This window comes from Nothoprocta perdicaria, unplaced genomic scaffold, assembly GCF_003342845.1.
Source record: "Nothoprocta perdicaria isolate Ctin4 unplaced genomic scaffold, notPer1 scaffold_56, whole genome shotgun sequence".
NCBI classification, from domain to species: domain Eukaryota; kingdom Metazoa; phylum Chordata; class Aves; order Tinamiformes; family Tinamidae; genus Nothoprocta; species Nothoprocta perdicaria.
In genome coordinates this window covers 494,824-514,911 of record NW_020455821.1, presented here as the reverse complement: position 1 = coordinate 514,911, position 20,088 = coordinate 494,824, and the positions used below count along the sequence as shown (strand labels likewise).

Sequence of the window (20,088 nt, the reverse complement as noted above, 5' to 3'; positions counted from 1 at the left end):
CTAAACGGCAATCTTTTCTTAAAAAAAAAAAAAGTCTCTCTATATAAAATTCCTAGGTGTTTCTCTTTCAGAGAAATAAATACAGAAGCCAACACAACTCTTTTTTGAGGAAACATGGGATTAAAATCAGAACAATAAATGATCATACAGAAACTTTTAATGTTTATGATTAAACCATTACAGTAATGAGAATTTTTACTGTAATGATAGGCAGCTCTACCACACTATCATAAATAAAAACATTAAGATCAATATTAAATACAGCTCTAGGCAACATCACAGAGTAACAAATTATGCATTCTTCATGAACCAGTAACTGAACAGTTTTAAAAAATGCTGACACTTTCCCCCTCCCATCCACATTTTTTTCAAATTAGTAACTTGAGTAAGGCGCTGGAAGGTTTAACATTAGAAAAGAAAAGGTTTGTTGAACAGCACAGGCACTGGCACWCGAGTGAGAGAATTGCTAATGTATGATCACCAGAAGATGTTTTAAATGTCAACAGGGAAAGCTTAGCAGCTCCAAAGAGTAAACAGAGATGCACAATATCAATGCAGCACTTGGGTTCTATACTGAAGTTATAAAACACAGCACGAGTGTGAATTGTACTTCAATTCAGACACACAGTCTATTGAATTTGGTGCAAATTCATACAATACACACACCACAGTGTTTTTGCAGGAGAACAGCAGAAATGGTAGAGGTTTCAGAYGGATTTAAAGCAATTTGTATAAGTGCAGCAAACTGACACTCCTCCACTGCAGAAACAAGCTTCAGCCAGCGACATTCAGCAGCACAGCTTCCAGAGCTGCCTTCTCCTAGTGGGCCAAATGCTGTTCTTTGCAAAACTACCTCAAACTTACATGGTATAACAGAACAACTTTTGAAGCACTAGCCTTGACTTCACGTGGAAGAATAAAGCTATTTTAGGGRAAAAAAAATCTGCAAAATTGCAGTTTCAACATTCCTCACTTCTCTACTTCATTGCAAACCAGTTTTAAAAAAGGGGTTGACCACAACAGGCCCAACAAGCCACTGGGCACTCCAGGAAAATATTATGCTTCCTGGTGTTGCAAGTCGGTGCAAGAGATGAAAAAAGTAGGTAACATTTTTATACTTCAAGGATGAGTATAAATAGCAGAGCTCACGTATTATTCTAGCATGTGCCAGCAATCCCAGTCATTTGTGCACATTAGTCATACTTGGAGAGGAATACATGCTGAGCACTCTGCCCAAGAGCGACCTGAGAGACTACTGTGATGAATACCTCAGAGACACCTGTACTTGTACACTGACCACTTATATTTTTGCAGTCCTATGGGCAAAATTATCAATAGAAGAAAATTTTATCTCATCTCAAATGATCAAACGTGATTTTCGCAGCTGTATTTCTTATTTTCCTTCTCCCTGTTTAGTTTTATGGTATGGCATACAATCTTTTTCTTTGCATGTCTGGTAGTAGTGGGTGTGTGTGACTGAAACAAATTAATGTGGTCCTTGAAAGACAAGAGTAGGGATGTTAGGTAGCTGTCAGTTACCCTGCTGAAGCATGGATTGTTGCTGGATTTTAAAGTCTAGTCATGGTTTCAAGTACTGGATTCCTTTCTGCCTTCCTGGCCATCTTTCGTGGCTACATAACTTAAACAGACCTATGTACCTGGGGGAAAAGTGACAACCAATCTAGTAATTCCAGTTACATTTTTTTTCCTATTATGTTTTTAAGACCTTGCAGCTTTTATTTTAAAATAACATTTTCARTACTACTGTTCCAGTTATCTGCTAATAAAGGAAAAAAAAAAAAGCAAATTTCAAGGTAACGGCAGTGAAAGTTAGGTTTGAAGATGATCTTATACGCATGTTGGATCATAAAGAAACCATTTCTTTAAACCCTTCATTTAGTTGTAAACATTTGCCAAATCCTCCATTACTTGCAGAGGATTATAAATTATTCTATAAAATCACATTAAAAAGGTAATTAGTTATGTGAGATATTAACTGATTTGTATTTAATAGATTTTTTTAATCCATAAAAATATAAATAAAGAATGGTAAAACTTCAAGAAAAATAATATACATTTAGTGCAAGTTACAAGTTACGTTTCTTCCTACTGTGTCAGCAGTGGAACATCTTTCGTGGAGGAAAAAATAAAAATGAAAATAATTGATCTCCTATTTTATTGGGGGGGGAGAGGGGGGGGAAGGGGGAAGGTAAGGGGGATATCTCCAGTGTTGTAGCATGCAATTTTTACCAGATACACATATAGAGAATTGTTCCAGTTCTTAACTATTAGTGTAGCAGTATTTTCCCTTATACTGCACGACATTGGTATATATAATAGTGTTTTCAATTAATACAAAAATTGCATAAGACCAGGTCACATTATTGATATCTTCTGCAGCAAAAACAGTGCTTTTCTCCGAAACTCTAATTTCCCCTGTTTTTCTCGTATCACAGCACAGGGGGGGCTCAAAGCTGCCTCGCACGGTTCTTGCCAAATAGTACCCGTTCGAGCTGTTTTTGTCGCAGTGGATCTGTACTGCCTCAAGCATTTCATGATGTACAGACTACATGTTTAATGGCACAAGGAAAAATCTCCCTTCTTGTGATCAAATCTCAGTAACTCACAGTACGTCTCAATATGAGAAACTACTGCTTCAAAAGGGCACACCAATTTTAAAGATGCTTTGTTACGGCTCAGGAGAGAGAGAAATAAAGCTCTTCTGGAATGTAGAAAGGTGATGTGTAATAACTATACGTTTCATGAGTTAACACAACAGTTTTCTATGGTAAAAAGGGCAAGACCTTTCAGTCTCCATAGGATGGCTCAATTCGGAATGATCCCTCCAGAAACAGGGACTGGTAACACATCTCTTCAAGGCTGAAGTACCAGGCTGGGGCTGGAGAATTGCGCCTCCTCACTGGGCTCCTCGCTGCACTATCATGGCAGACCTCACGTCTCGGGATCGCATCCAGTGCAGGAGAGCAGCTCTCCCTTCCTTCCCACGCTTCCTCCTCGCCACACGCTCCCCCAGACCGACTCGTGACTTCCAGCAGCACCGTGACGCAAAAACCCAGCTCGCGTTTCTGATTTTTGAAGTATACCCCAGACTAAAGTGTTGTGCTATTCAACAAATGAACCTCCTCTTCCGTCTCCTCTCTCTCCTCAGCGATGGGCTTCAGTTGAACATTATTGAGGCGGGGTCTTGGTTTGCCGTCTGGGCCATATGCCGGAGGATATCTTTTTTTGTTATAATGCCAAGGAGGCGCCTGAAAAGGATAAGCAGAACACAGGTATTAATCCATACAGGAAAATAACAGAAGAGAACAAATCTGTAGCCAAGTCCTTTTTGTTGACAGGAGTACAGCAAAAGTAAACAGCCTGATTTGCTTATTTAAACAAAAACACTTTATTAATCAAAATATCGAGTAACCACCAGTTTGCTGAAAGACAGCAATGCTGAGACATCAGATAGAATCGTCTCGGACAGCTGTAATCCATTTTTAATGAAATACAAGTAACATGAGTAAAATCCAGGACCGTTTTTATTTATTTTATTTCTACAAAAATGAAATTTTGATCAGTGTATGCCAACAAAAAAGTAACAAAGAGGGACAAAGAAAAAAAGAGGTACGAAAAARCAGTGATAGTGATCCCATTTTATAGGGAAAGCCTGTTCCAACCTATCAGAAGGGACAAATTACTTGATGGGCCAAAGTTTTAATATCGAATTGAATTCCCTTCCCGGCTTTTTTAAAGTAAGGATCTTTCCAGGGTCACACCACTGGATCAGAAGGAGTATTTTTCATAAGAGCACACTGTACTGATCATGCAACATATCCAAAATAATTTAGAGTTAACTAGGTTTTGAAGTCTACAGTTGTTATAAATGGTAACAAATAAAGCTTTCATTTTCCAATTTAGATACAGTGCTCTTATGACGGGGACTTAATTGCTGTTAAAATTATAACTGTGTCRTATCAAAAAGGGGTGAAGCTGTCCAAAAGGATAGTATCACAGGAGAAGCACAGAGCAGAATGAATGACCTGCTGCCCTTGTTATTCTGGTTAGTACATTTTGTTCTCTCTTATTAAAGGAGGCATGAAATACTTGTGAAATATTAGCATAAATGAAAACATAATTAGCATGTTTTGCACAGAAGCAGCTAAACTTTGTGGGCAGGTTTAGTAGTGATGTGGCTATTGCAGAGAAACCAATGTTCAAATTAAGACAAAGTCTATCTTATAACTGAGGTTAGATCACAACATCTTGGTTAAAGCAACATGTAGGTTCCAAAGGCAACAGTAAAAAAAAAAAAAAAACAAAAAAAAACCACACCTAATAAGGCAATATAGTGGCTAAAGATATGACTACACATTTTGTGAAAGGGTACATTAATTGCTGCAGATAGCAGCTGCATTGCAGAGCATTACAGTGCAGAACTAAAAAATATGACTACTTTAACAAAAATATGTAGATAATATTGCAATATATTTAAAAGCATGTTTAGATTTGCTTGTCAAAAGATGTCACACTTGCTTTGCTATTTAGCAGCTACTTAAAGCTGGCAAGACCAGAAAAAAAAAAAACAAGTGACTTATATGAAAATCAATCTGTATGAGGGGAAAAATATTCCTAGCTGTGTGCTCTCCCATCTGGCATAACACAAAACAACCAGATGGACCTACGTGATCTCAAGAGCAAAATATCAGAAAGTTTTTGATCTCTACCATTTACTTTCTTTTAATGTTGTGACTAACAGTACATCTGTATYAACAGCTTACATTTTACAAATATAGTTGGCACATAGTGTTTTATATTACGGTTTCTTGAATACAAATTTTGAGTACAAGATACTTCATTGTTCAGCCGATGTCATAAGAGCACTGAACAGTTCACAAGTTTCATGCTTCCTGACTTCTAATGTGTCTAATTATGAGATCTGATATATCTAATCACCAAGGGTTCGACGTGTTGCTTTAGTTGCTCGAGATGCTCTAATATGTTCTTCTTTGTGATGATCCCCAAGACAATCCTGAAACACATCATGTTATGCTAATAACTGTGTGTGAAATCAAATTAAAAAAAGTTCCAATAATGAGAAAGGTTTAGCATACAGCAAAACTAAAAGATAAAAAAGATAAAAATGCCAGAAAGCTAATGAGATTGTTAAATGAAGAGTGACTGGAAAATCAGTACCGTCCCCCAACAGTGACTCTCTGGTTTTTAACACGGAACAGAACTCAATTTTCAACAACCCCAGAAAAGTAATGTTCTCATATGAAGCACATGTCAGCGGAAGGATACTTTACCCCTTCTCCCCCAATTCATGTCATTTCAGCTTTTTAAACCACAAACACCGAGATATACTTAATTTCTCCTTTCATATAGGATTATTGTGCATAACTTAACCTCTCCTAGGAGATGGTCAAAGTGGTAACTGCACAAAACCAYAGCAGTTGAGGTTTGAAACTGCACTACGTGTGCCTCAGAACAGGCATATTCAGAGATTTCTCCTTCATGACAGTACAAATCAAGAGCAACTCATTGGAATTGATATTGATACATAAAACAGTCAGGATCTTTCTTTATGTACCAATACATGTGGCATCAGCCTAATTTTTTTTTTTTTTGACAAGCTTCCAATTTCTAATTGGATATCAATACTCAGGCATGAAGTCAATGTATAAGTGTGTATATATGTTTGAATAATGAATATGTACACTGAATTTGCAAGAAATCTGCCAAAATCTAAATTAGTCCTTGATATCTATATGGTCATATTCACCCTAAGTATTTACTATTCAACCTTGTTGTAATGGATGGTGAATGCATGAAGGACAAGTTTTTAAGCTGAAGGAGGACAACAAATACCAAAGTTAGCAAGCAGATTAGTCATCCATATTTTCTGCTTCTTTACCACAAAATAATGAAAATATACAGCAGAGTTTGATCTAATTTTTAATAGCTAAGATTTCTTTGGAATCAATGACATCAAAGTTTGAGCACTCAACCACAACAGAAACTAAGAAAAAAAGATCAGAAAGAAGAAAAGATCACTGCAATTTTATCACTTGAAACTTCTCTCCTAAAACTAGGAAAAATTCCCTTCCTGCACTGACTTCTAAATGTCAGATCGTGATGTCTTTTTTAAAAGTAGTATTTACACTTCTGAAAACCTCCAAATCCCATTCAATATATGGGTGGGGCCAAGAAAATAAGAGTAAATTTAAACACACTTGATTTTAAAACATATTTGAATGAACCAACTTGCAAATCAGTGCAATCGTAAGGTATTTACCACTTACAGCTGCCCACAACAAAATACATCTCCCACCCACATTTCAGAATTTTAGTGTTTGTTTCATGGACATTTATCCTAAATATAAGTCTGCAGAGAGTAGTTCACCTCTCAGATGCCTTAAAACACATGCTCAAGGATTGCAAGATATTGTATTAGAATCTGCGGTGGTTAGATACCAAGTATTTCACACAAGAGAAACAGAATGTCCAACAAAGGAACAGCTCCTCAGAAGGAGTTCTTGGGGAAAAAATTTAAAAATAGCTTCCAAAACTCCAGAAATGTCAATAGCTCCGTGACAATTACAGTCACTAAACTCTGAAGTGGAGGTACTGAAGGGGTCATTTTCTCTCTTCTTTTGTGGGTGACATTCAACAGCTGTTGACAACACATTTAAGAACTAGGAAGCACCAGGCCCACACTACATGCTCCACAAGASTAAATTTCTGCAGGGTAAGCTCTGTCTCTTCCAAGTGCGATTCACMCACCTAAAATTAGTGCTAAATAAGGGCTAACTTTTAAAATAACATCTTAAACTGTCTGAAATGACTGCCTGTTAGATAAGAAAACAAGGAAGGAGGGGCAGTTTGAGAGAGACCACACCACAGCATTCTCTTGGCCTACAGCTGGGGTCCTCAGTAGTAGCACCAAAGTCATAGGTTAAATCCCATCAAAGCTCTCATCCTGGATATGGAAGCTCTTGTATCTAACGAGGAGCTGTATTCCTGCTCTTCTACTCACCCATTGTGTGTTACAAGGCACTGCCTCAGGCCCAGCTTCCGGAAAATATCCACCACGATTTCCATGGGTGTGTGGTCTGTCACGGTGAAGGGGCTCATATCCAGAATGCTCCTAAGCTTCAAGGGCCGAGGGCTCTCTGCTGGAAGTGATGGGGTATGCTGGGCAAAACAGACCCTGGAACTGCCCACGATGCCCTCCTGCTTCTTCCTAGCACTTTCTTCAAGAAAAAAAGAGAGGAGAAAGAAAACAAACAATAGATGAGAACTTGTATTCTCTTGCATGACTAGGTTCAAATTGGAAGTTCAAACAACACCATCAGACTCTGCAGATGCTGACATTCTGATAGCTGCTATTCTGATGTTACTTCCATAGCCATTATTTTGTCCTGCCCATGCAGCTTTAGCTATTCCTGTTTTCACTCCAATAACTAACTTGAATTCTAAACAAAGAGAAGGAAAGACTTATGAGACAGGAAGTACATGAACAGCTGCTGAAGGAATTGCCAAGGGAAACACCAATCTCAAGTGACAGCTCCGAGTGCTGAGACTATGCCAACGAGGACAAGGAAATGGTTGGTTTACAAACCAAAACCCTCCTCATTCCTGCTCACTCTGAAGGTGTTTTCTTCTTGCTCATATGAATTTATTAACTTTGTTTGATTTCACCTTTCCTTTTCATGCCATCCCCTCTCCGTGACCGGAGTCCCTGCTGCCTGCACTACTGTTTCTCAGAACAGCTCTCAGGCCAGTCTAGACCCCAAGCACTATGCACGTGGAGTGGCTGAAATGATCTTTGCCTGTGAAAATGTTTTGTTAGGAGAATTGTTTTGCTTTTACCCCACCTATCAGTAAGTAGAGAAAAACTTAAAACAATGTAATGCCTAACAGTTCCCAAGTTTTGGGCACTTATATACATCATGTAGTGCACATGAATTAGATTGCAAGAAAATCTTATACTGAAAAAGCTAGCATTTTTTAACCATTTTTTAAAAAACATTTTTCAATACAGGGGAAATTTGTGTCTTTCTCRAGATCACAAAGTGTCTTTGTTAAAAGGATATTTGTCATATATAATTTAATGTGTTATAATAAAATCAAGTTGCTTAATATACAACATCTATCATTCATTTCATGCACAAAATTATGTTTTTTTGTAACAATTTCTTACGTTATTTTCGTTYGATTACAGTATGCTTTCCTCATATCCCACAGAAAAGAAAAAATGTCAGCATACAGAGCATTATCATGGTATCATATTAACATTTACCCTAAGAGGGACAAAACAGGACTTATGTACTGATGTGCACATGGCTGAACAGATAAATTAGAAAAATAGTAATTCATCCATCACTTCTTCATAATGCAATCTTGGTTTTTTTAACAATAAATAAAAAGTGAAATTCAGTATCAATTTAAATTGAAAAATCACTTAGACAATAATTTCAACAGAAGGCGCCAAGTTAGGAAGAATGTTAATGCAATTTCACTTGAGAAAAATATCAGAACAAACCACAAACACTATGTGCATGGCATGCAGATAAAATAACCTTCAGTAATCCTGTGTTGGAAAATGATGAGTCCTGATTTCCTCTCAAGAATCTAGTACTAGACATGCAAGAAACAAACTGGTCTAGATGATGTTCTAGCCTACTTCAGCATGACAAACCTTATTTTTATGACAGAGAAAAGAGAGAAACATTTTCTTCATGTCAGAGACTATCTTGAGCAAGGTACCTGGACCTTAAAAACATGACACAGTCCAGAACACAGTAAATTCTGCCTTACAGAATGAATTTTTAAATTACAATAGACAATCATATAAAACCGGAAGATAATTACCTATTGCAATAGTTAAATCTCTTCTTAGAGCAAAGCCCACGAGTCTCTGTGATTCTTTCGACATAATAACAGGAAAACCATTATAGCTGGTTTCATTTATCAAGTTTTCTATATCTTCAACGGTCATATTATCCTGTGTCAGAACTGCCAAAGGTGGATCACTTCTCCGAGGTCTCATGACATCAGCAGCCAGTGTTGTGTGAGTAAATTCTTCCTTTGCATCCAAGAAAGGATATCCATTCAGTCGAATATGGGCCTCATAAATGCCTTCCCGACCAAAGGCATCTCCTACCCACTTACTGGTCATGACTGCAGCCATTAGGGGCACAATGTATTCTAGCCCTCCTGTTAGTTCAAAAACAATAACGACCAGGGACACGGTCATCCTTGTCACCCCACCTGCAAGAAAAACAGCAGTCAGTAACATGCTCGTATCAGATAATACAGAATTTAGAATTTCTACCTTTCCTGTTAAGAGCTACAAAGGCAGCTTTGCCAGTTAACATTCACCTGACAAACACTGCTCTATATAACACAAACAGGTACAGACATAAGGAAACTTCAGAAGAAAGGGAGTGCTCTTGGAAAAAAAAATCTGAAGCTCAGAAAATACAGTAGTTTGACGCAGAAAAAAAAGTATGGATATATATCATATAAACTAGAAAACTGTAAGAATATTAGAGAATACAAACTACAGAATAGTAAGAAAAAAGAAAAAAAATAGTATTTTTTCTATGGCACTCCTTCCTTATATATTTAAAAATACCGAGAAACGCAAGGAAATCCAGTAAGAGGATGATCTGAAAAAAGAATGCMACTAATGCACGTAAGGCACAGGTATTGAATAGCTGCACTGCTCACAACAATCAGGAGTTTAAAGTTGATATTAACTGCAAAACCTAAAAGGAAATTTGAGCTGGCAAGAAGTTTTCTCTTCTTTGAGCAATAGGAGAAAAAAAAGAGATATTACTTTCAGTAGCATTCTGGAAGATTTTTCCACCACTAGTTTCTGATGCTGTACCTTCATTTAATAAATGCATATAAGTCTTTCTTTTAATGCATTCAGATGTACTTAAATTCAACTACTTGGAAAATAAACGAACAAAAGCCCTGCAACACAAAATCTATGTTCCACAAGTTTATTTTCTCACTCAAATGCACTCAAATGCTTCTTCCTTAAGGAAGTAGTCTACTTTACAGAGAACCTGTGCTAAAAGTTTTCTAAGTTTAATTCCTACGTCAACTATTTAATAGGTTAGGACAGGACCTTCRAAATCTCTTTCAGTGTACATGTCCAAGCTGTGTCCCTTTGAAGAAGCTGATTTTTAACACATCCTCTTGAAAATACCTCAAACAGGACCCTCAAATCATTAACCACTTCTGACAGTTTTGTTCAAATTATCAAGTCTCAGGAATAATTTCTGCAARTCGTATGGATGTGGTAGCAGATCACTTCCTTTGGATAATTTTAATATGCTACTTAAGTGCACAAGTCCTCTGCTTCATACATTTCAAGAAATCGATCATTTTGATTGATGCATTAAGTGACATCTCTCAGTAGCATTGTGAGGAAGCTAACGATACTACTAAATTCTTCTATTTCTCAGTGGCTACTCTATATTCCACATTTTATTCTTCAGATCATAAGATCATAAGGATCTTACAATCTATTGTAAAGATACCAGCATTTTCCTCTGAAGGGAGCACCCCATAAAGAGCTGCTCTGATACTGTATGTATTTTCATCCTCCTTCATTTTACTTTGTGAAGGACCAAGAAATCAGACCCTGATTTATTTTATTGCAATTTAGTTACCTAAGCATGCAGCAGCACCAACCATGGCATAAAGCCCAGGTGTAATACAGTCAGCTCCAACTTCACACCACTCCTTGAAGATGAACCAGTCGTGATGGTAATAGGCCAGCTGCTCCACTGCAATCCCCACGATCCTTCCTGCTATCGCTCCGATTGCCATGCTAGGTATGAACAGCCCAGATGGAACCTGCAACAGAAACTGCTGTCAGGCTGATAAAAATGCACACAGTGCATACTCCTAGAAATATTTTAGGATGCTTATCAGAGTAAGAGTGATGCAAATACTCTTGTCGTGTTGTCAACATGTAAAATCGGKATAAGGTTAGCACTGCCATTTTATGCAATGGCACTGATACTGCTAATCATCCTGTTTAGTTAAATTCAATTTTACGAGCATGTACAATTCTCACTACAAAAAAAATGAAGACTCTTACTTTTTATCTAAACACTTAACAAAATCATTTTATTTAAAAAAAATCATGTACAATTAGTAGAATAAGACATTTTCTTATTTATTCTTTAACAACACTGCAACAATGAAGTGTGAGCATTGTGCAATTGCAAACTACAGACTTTGCAATGGAATCAAAAAGCAAGTGTAGAACTGTATTTCAAAATCTATTAACATTAATATTATTATATTGGCAATATGTATTGTTGCAAAGAATTTTAAAAAGGCAGCACAAAGACAAACCAATATAGCAAGATTCCTGCGTTTGATAGCCAGAAGATTAATTTTCAAGGAAAAGGTTTAGGCAGTCCTCCTCGCTCCAGAACTGTAAGCTCTAAAATCTAACGATATTTCTTCCAGTGTTGCCAGAGCTAACTATTAAATRTTGTCATTTCACGAAGCAGAGAGGATGGTTCACAGAGACTGGACATGGAAAAAAGGCTCTGCCCTGTCCAGCTCTGTTCTCCTCTCCCTGCACAAGCCTGCTGGACTGACTTCAGAGGAGGAGATGTACCCTGTGGCAGGTACCTTCTTCAAAACCAGTAAAGAATCACGATTTAGCTATGACTCTGTGCGGTTTTTGATAAGGCAGCTGCACAAAGGCTGGGTTCTGTGGCAGAGCTGTAATCCCACTCCAAACTGTGCTTCATCAGCATTCAGGCACGATGAGCCCACAGCAAGGGTTAGATTACACACATACTCTCCTCCCACTTCAGTAAATCTTCCCTTCATAAAACTAAAGCTTAAAATGTAAATAGAAATATTTAAACAGCATCCTCTTCCTTGGATTCTGGTTTAGTCAAGAATAAATTTCAAGGCTTCAGATAAATGTATGTAAAAAATCTCATCCATGACAGCAGCAAGAGTCCTTGACTACTTACAAAAGACAAAAATATAATCTTGCAACTTCTCTTAAAAAAAAAAAAAAAAAAAAAAAACCACAACCACCCCTCCAAATTGCAAGTAAGAGCTACAAGAAAGGGAAGTAAAACTGAATCAAATGAAACCTAAGTCTTAATACAACAAGTACGGTCCTGGGGTGACACCTCTATGGAAAATCCTAAGACATACACAGAGTTCTTTAACACTCAGAAGGGTAAAGCCCTTATAAATGAAATTCTATAAAACAAATCAAGTGATCCTGTTCTGATTTGTGGCAAATGACCATTTAAAATATCTGTAACAGGATTATCTTACTATTAACTGACATAACACATATATTTAACTGAACAAAAAATATTCTAAAATAATGTGCGAGGAATGCAATTAGGTATTTTTCTATCAGCAACATGGAACAACACTGTTAGCTATGAAAAATTAATGCCAGGATAAATAGAAAGTCTGCTTGGTGATGATTCTGCAGCCATGTTTGTGCTAAGACAGACGTCGTAACGATCTCATTGCAAAAATGCATGAAGGGAATACACCAAGTCAGAACACAATGTACACATGAGAGTTACTATGTGTTATTTAGAAAACTGCCACTGTTGAGATAAGTTGAAAGTATCTCCTGAACTGATTTAAAGAGTGACAAGAACTAAGCCTTTTTTTTTTTTTTTTTAAAAAAAGGTCAGAGAAATTCCCAATACAATCAAATGAATACAGACCATTTTCTGGTCTGTATGATATGCAATACAGAAAACTTAAAAGCAAACAACTGTAAAGATCACCATTAGGCTCCTTATCAATTTGCCTGTAATAATCTGCATTCAGATGAGGAGATATAAAAGAGAAGAAGTTCATGAGRTACTGTATTTTTGTTATCCACGTGACAGGACTAGGGAACATGAGCAGCTATTTTGAACTCAGCTGAACTGAGCTTTTGGAAATCTTAGAAACATCCTCACTGCTCAATCGGGCCGTTTCTGCCCTCTATAAAATTTAGCACACACTTCTGTACAGTTGAATAGCAGAGCATTAGCTTAAATTTAATTAAACTTAGCATGGTTCTCCACAAGGTTTGTTTATTAATGAAAAGCCAAGACTTTTAAAACTATACTTAAAAGAAAAAGCTTAATAGCACCAACATGACAGCTGGGAGTGCTGGTTCGGAAGAGAAAAGAAGTAATTTTATATTTACAGCAGGTTATGCAGTCACCGCATTCACACTTACCTTGATACCAAAAGTGAAGACTGTCATAATTATTTTAAATATGAGTGCTAAACACAACTGCCATATAGCTGAATAGACTCCAGTGCCTGCTGGACGGTCAGGAATATCATCTACTATTTTGCTTGCGTTCATATCATTTCTGTAGTCACAGAGGGAGGAGGACTCCAACGGCCCGCAGTCTGTGAAGAGCTCTTTAATGAGCTCGCTGGTGTTCAGCCTCGTGTAGGGATTTGGAAATGCAATGACAGCCGTTATAGCTGCAACAATAATAACCTCCAGGACTGGATACTTCCCAAATTTTGTAGATTTGCGTCGGCGGCACCATGCGATGTTTGCTCGGATGAAGAATGCTCCCCAGAGCCCACCAAATACTCCCAGAAGAATAAAAGGAAGCAGTTCAAAAAGGTACCAAGGAGTGTGGTATTCCACATAAAAAAGTACTAGACGGCTATTACCAAAAGGATTGATGGACCTCAGAACAAACGCAGCTACTAAAGCAGCAAAAAATGACCTCCACAAAGTTTTCAACGGGAAATAATAACTGACCTGCAAAAGGCAATAAATTAGAATTATTAGTCACTCAGTTACAAATACTGGAAAACTATTTTCTGCATGTGTTAGAATACTGCTTTGGTCCTTGTATAGGCAGAAAAAAAGCCCACACTCTTGTATTATCACTATTATTCTGCTCACTTGCAGCTCCCAACACATAATTTGATGCTATTTTTAGAGCCTTATATAATTTAAACTTACATCATTAAACATCAACACTAAAGCAACACTGAAATCACTGCTGTTTTAAGCTTATTCTCTAAAATGTGTAGTAATTCACATGTAAAATATTCCCTAAGTATCTATGCATTTACAAGGATCAGACTGTGCACTGACTGCTCTCAATCTCTTTCTAATAGTGCTTCACCCCCTGCGGGCACTATCAACATTGAAAAATTTCTGACATAAGCAGACTTCTCAAAGCCACATTCAAAAACTCAAAACCAAAGACAACTCCACTGAAGAATTTTCCATGCGTTTTGATAGCAATGAATGAAAACTAATGTAGTAAAGCCATACTCCGTGGATAATGGACGGTATGATTGAAGTGGGAGCCATTTTTATTATTATTGTATTCAATTACATTTAGTGCCTACACTTAACTAACATCAGAAAATTATCTGACAGTTTTACAAAACAAGTTAAAGACACACAACAAAATACAAGTCCCCAAATTTTTATTTTCTAGAATACATTCCTAGAGTGAAAAGCTGATTTATCTCCTGTATATACACTACACGCAGTATTATCTATGCCTAAAATTGAGAATAATGCAAAAAAAATGACAGTTATCCAAAATACATTTAATAATATTTAGGAGTTTGCCTCTGATAGGACTCTCAATTTTGAAATGCGTGTCCAAAAATAACTTCCCTGTTGGGAAGCTTTCATAACTTAAAGGAGTCTGAGACTATTCATCTCAAAGCAGACTTTTAAAATATCTTTCCTTCAGTGCCATCTCTTGACCTACCTCCTCCAGACTGAAAAGGACTCCACCAATAGGGGCACCAAAGGCCACAGACACTCCTGCTGCTGAGGCAGCTGACAATACCTAGGAGAGAGCAATGGTATCAGTTTATTTTGCAGTAAATCTGTGATTTACATTTTAAAAGTTAAAATCTCATTTGATTTTATCAGTTCCTTTTATGTTCCTAGTGAGGRGACACAGCCTTGCTAAGAGCAAGCCATCCTGCGAGTCCAGCATAAGACATGGGCAGTGAGTGCCCATGGGCACCAGGCACCAGCTGTGATGAAGCCAAGGGCGGTGCTCAAAGCCTCCTCAGTCAAGCACCCAAAGGAAACTATGAAACTGCTGGTACCTCTTTAWCAAAAGATTGTAGTGAGGTTTTTCTCTCCAAGATGATGTGTGTGGCAGAGAAGAGCCTTAGGAAAAATACTGCTCAAGGAAGGGGGAACGGGGGGGAGGAAAGGGGGCGCTGAGACACTACATAGTTTAAGTCGAACTTAGAGGTTTAGACTCAGCAGCTTTTGACCAAAATTTAAGAGGAACTGAAACAGTAGCTAGTCCTACAGCATGACAGATAAATTAAGTTTAATATATATAAGGTTAAGGTACATGGTAAATACAATATTAGACAAATTCCAGGAATATCATTGTTGCCCACATGCCAGTGGAAGAGCAAAAAGAGACTCAATGGAAATATTACACTAGTTTGAGATGAGCAGCTAAATGACAGAAAAGTTAAGCGATTGCTCAAATATACCCAGCTTTGAAACTGGAAATTAAGTCATGCTTCCTGAGTTCTGCAATCTTCTTCCAGAAGCAAAGAAGCTGAACCTGGGAAGTACAGCACAGCTGGGATGACACCGTTTATCTTTTACTGTAGGGGGATTCTACTGARAAGTGGAACAATTCTGTGAAAAGAACATTAGATCTTGCTGTCCACTAACACTATACTTGCTTTCATTAGTGTGGCTCTACCAACAAAACCAAAAATAGAACAAAAACACTGCTGTCACAAAGACTTTCACAGGAATAATTCATTGCTAAGTTCAAAAATAGGTTCTCTCCTCACAACAGAAGACAAGAGCCAAAACTGTGCCCAAGAAGAACATAAAGAATTTAAGTTAAATCAAATAGTCTCCAAATTAGGAGAGAGGCAAATGCGCTCTGACATGTATAATTTACCTCGGAGAAAGCTACTGTTAATACATGGTTATTGAATAACTGCAGATAATCCAAGTCTAAACGCTAACTGAAAGAACAAATACTGTCTTTTAAGAAATCAGTATTTTCGCTAGTAAACATCCAGAGTCAATACATTCTATAGATGCGTTGACAAGAACTTACCTCTCTTTTTTTAGCTTCATTTGTGCTGTACTTTGGAAAGAGGTAAGAAAAAATATTCCCACAGCAACAGGCAACGTGCACCAGGGGACCCTCTTTTCCTAAACTCAAACCTGATGCTACAGCCAAAACTAATGTGATGGTTTTTATCATCAAAGTCCACTTCCCCAAGTAACCTCTGATGATGAAGCCACTCAAAATGGTTTTTATCTGGAAGAAAAAAAATCTGTTACTGAGTTCTACCTGCCTCATGAAATAGGTAATTTTAAATATTTTTGATGCATAACTTTAAAAAATCTAAAAAATAAGTTGCAATTTAAAACATTGCACTTTAAAACTTTGTTGTTGTTGTTCAGACTACTAGACTCAGTCATTTGGTTGCCATAAGCTTCTCATTTTCACATACGCTAAAAATTAAGACATTAACATACAAGAACATTATCAATTACATTTAATAAAAACTGTACCTGCAGTAGCTTTTAGACTGAATTGGTTGATTTAGTACACAAATTGTCAAGTAAAAGTCAGAAATCTCCTGAATAAAAATGAGACTCTAAAAACTGCCCTGAAGGTCACCTATAAACTATCTGCAGCAACATCTCATTGGCACCAATCCTGCACTTCTTGTTTTTGTCCTTATATTTACCATATCCACATCAAAATTAAAGTATGTTCCATGAGACTGCAAAGATGAAAGATCAGCCTTTCAAAGCACCCTTTTCCTACAGTATTACTTGGTCTAAGTGTCATGTCATTAGCCTGGAAAATCTGCCCATATATAGGAAACAACAGAGCTATCAAAGCAGAGGACAACACATGTACAAAAGCAGATGTACAGAAAATATTGGACAGCTGCATGTAGAAACTAAAGGTTAGCTAAATAATTTCGAAGGCCAAATTAGGATGAAACCTCCTCTGGGATCAAGGCCCAGAGCTACTCTGGACTTATTCTCATTTGTCCTTCAACTCCTACAACACAAACGCATGAGGAAACATTCACAGAAAAACTGGAAAGTGAGACTGAGGATTTTGTATTTATTTATTTAGATATAGTGGGTAGTATTAGACAAGCAACTGTAATTGAAAGAAGTTTTAAAGGCTATCAAATGTTTTACTTCATGTGTTGGCTGCATGCCAGGTTATGTTAATTAAAAAAACAGCCTACAGCAAAAGACCGGTTGTTCTATCAGAGGATCCTCTATTCTGCCCATGGACCACTCTCCTACAATCACAGGCCAAGTTGGGAATGGATGGGTGGTATATCATTCTTCAGAAGTTTATCCTCTAAGCTAAATATTTCCAAGAACAGTCACCCAGTCAAAAGTACATCCCCCAAATCCACAAACTCCGCATATACTCTGAAACCTCAAGTATTTTGTTTCAATTATAAATGACAATTACTTCCATCTGAATACTTATATTAATGTATTTCAAAGTCATAGGGCCTCCCCATCTGACCATTACAGCAATTGAAATTTTCACATTAATATGGAACAACTATAACGTATATATTAATTAGACCTCACCTCAGGTATCCCGGAGCCACAGGCATAGGGAGCAAACACCTTCACCAGAGAAACTGCTAAGAAAGCAAAGCTCAGAGCCCAGAATATGTACATTATGTAGTTCATTATGTATGAACCCGGACCCTGAAAACAAAACCAAAATGCCTTAAATATCAAAAAATATTTTTGACAAAATGTCAAAATAAAATTGATACATGAGCTTAATCACTACTTAAAAGTAATCTAAACGCACTCTTGTTGCAATATACATGCAAATTTACACATATATTTCCCATAAGAGTAAATTATTAACAAGTCACAACAGTGTTATGAAAAGGAACTCGCACCTCAACAAAGACTGAGTTACACTAAGCTAGCATTCTCTAATATTACATACTACAAACTAAAACAATAGGACAGGAATATTTACAGCTTTTGGATGCTAAAACGTACTGAACATGAAGTTAAATACTCTTTAAAAGTTTTGTGGTAGAAAAATAATTTATTATTAGTTATATGAAGATAATCAAAATTTCACTTTTGTTTAGCTTTTTTGTATAATTAGCAAGAGTATTTTCACAATCATTCACTACATCGTCCTTGTTACTTCTTTACACTGCCAACAACCCAAGCTCTCCGGTAGCTCAAAGGTGCACATTTATTATGGTTTAAGTAATTCCAATCAAAATATTGAAAAACAGAGCAGATTGCCCCAATTTAGCTGTCTTTTCTATGATCAATAGAGAGGTTGAACAAAACCATCAATGAATGGGTATATACTTACTTCTGCCTGACCAATTATTAGTTCTGCCCATGTTTTCCACTGTGGACATTTGTCTCTCTCCTCAAATGTGGTCTCATTTGAACCCCAACAACACTGTTCATGGTTAAACCACAAAGCACTAAGGCAAATGCCTTCCTTTAAGTCTGTCATCCAATCAGCAGCAATGTCTATTAATCCTGCCAATGCCCCTGGTATATAAAAAAAAGTATTAGTATTCTGGGAAGCAGCAATAACAAGTACAGCTAAAATGAAGAAATGTGGTGGCATTAATCTGAAATTACTGAAAACTTCAAGTATTAGGGATTTCCATGTTCATACTCAATTTGCAAGAAGGCAAGATTAGTATATTCCTGAAGAATATAGTACTGTGCATATTTCTGAGGTTAAATACATCTCTCTCCAGCACCAACTTTCAATAACTGAAATAAAGGACTTGAGAGCCAGAGAATTGTTACCTTTTTTTAATCAAGAAGACCATACACTTCCTGACAAACAAGSTGTATCATGCCTCAGAGAGATCTGAAACTGTTTTAAAAAATATTTTGACAATTCTTACCTTGTCAAAAAGTTTCACCTATTTTCATCTAGTTTCACCATAAATAAAACACTAGATAAACCTCTGATGACATGCAAAATAAACTCTTTAGCTTAATTCTGAAACATGATAGGCACATAAAGTGGAAGTTACAAGCATTAGGGATGGTAAGAACTTCTGGACTTCATAGCTTTAAAAGAATTATGCTTTGTAATTACACTTGGAAAACTTGTTGAAAGAGACATTGAAAATGAGCATTACTCAGGAGAAGCAAGACACTTTTTTCCATAACAGCAGCATATGGAAAAATATATCTAAAGTCAAGTTGCCACCATGAGCAACTGCTAATTAGTTATAATTTCCTATTTTTAAGGTATTAATCATTATTAGACTTCGCTATCTATAAACAGCCACTGAGCTTATTTGTGCAAATTAGACAATCATCAGTAATTTACTTTTCCTAACCTTGGTAGGGTCTAAGTTTGAGATCCTTGACAAATAAAGAGAAGTTTGAGATCCTTGACAAATAAAGAGAAGTTTGAGATCCTTGACAAATAAAGAGAATACTCAACTCAAACTGTACAGCAATACCTTTATCAGAACATAACTTGAAATAAGTTATGCTTATGTGAAATCACATCAAGGCTGCAGCCCCACTCAAGGTTCATCATACACATACAAGTACATCATACAGCAGAAAGGTATTGAAACTGAAAAGCCCGAGGAWTTTGATGAAAAGAATTTACTAGCTTMATGTTGTTCGGATTGTAACACACACTGTCGCTTTCAGGCAAAACATGAATCAATTTAAATACTATACTTTTCCACTGAAATTATTATAAACAATTACCAGTAATGATATACTCCCAAGAGGCATGCACAGATTATATAAACACCTGCTATATGTATTTTGCTTATGTATTAATTCAYATGTGATTTGTGAAAGTGATTACGTATTTATGAGGGTAATTATACATCTACTATGCCACTTTAACAAGCACATCCAATATCTCACTAATCTATTTTACCAGTGATTTAATTTGATTTTCTGAGATCCTTTTTTGGACAAAAGTGGGCACAAAGCTTGCGACTATTCACATTGGAACATTTTTATTACTCTGCATGCAAAGTGTCGCTGCATCATAG

At 36.8% G+C, this 20,088-nt stretch overlaps 1 protein-coding gene across 4 annotated transcripts in view; it reads right to left on the bottom strand.

Annotated features, from left to right (window-relative positions):
* Positions 1-341: 341 nt before the first annotated feature.
* Positions 342-20,088, bottom strand: part of CLCN3 (chloride voltage-gated channel 3) — a 53,319-nt gene continuing 33,572 nt past the window's right edge. For 2 of the 4 annotated variants that reach the window (XM_026048644.1, XM_026048645.1), the window contains 10 exons: positions 18,408-18,595; positions 17,645-17,767; positions 16,122-16,328; positions 14,781-14,861; positions 13,259-13,804; positions 10,695-10,881; positions 8,881-9,279; positions 7,043-7,259; positions 4,960-5,035; positions 342-3,269 (listed from right to left, as the gene is read on the bottom strand). In XM_026048644.1, coding sequence (XP_025904429.1) covers positions 3,111-3,269; positions 4,960-5,035; positions 7,043-7,259; positions 8,881-9,279; positions 10,695-10,881; positions 13,259-13,804; positions 14,781-14,861; positions 16,122-16,328; positions 17,645-17,767; positions 18,408-18,595 — 2,183 coding nt within the window. In that variant the 3' untranslated portion in view covers positions 342-3,110. The remainder of the gene's footprint in view (positions 3,270-4,959; positions 5,036-7,042; positions 7,260-8,880; positions 9,280-10,694; positions 10,882-13,258; positions 13,805-14,780; positions 14,862-16,121; positions 16,329-17,644; positions 17,768-18,407; positions 18,596-20,088) is intronic. The other 2 variants (XM_026048646.1, XM_026048647.1) reach the window with 1 other exon arrangement.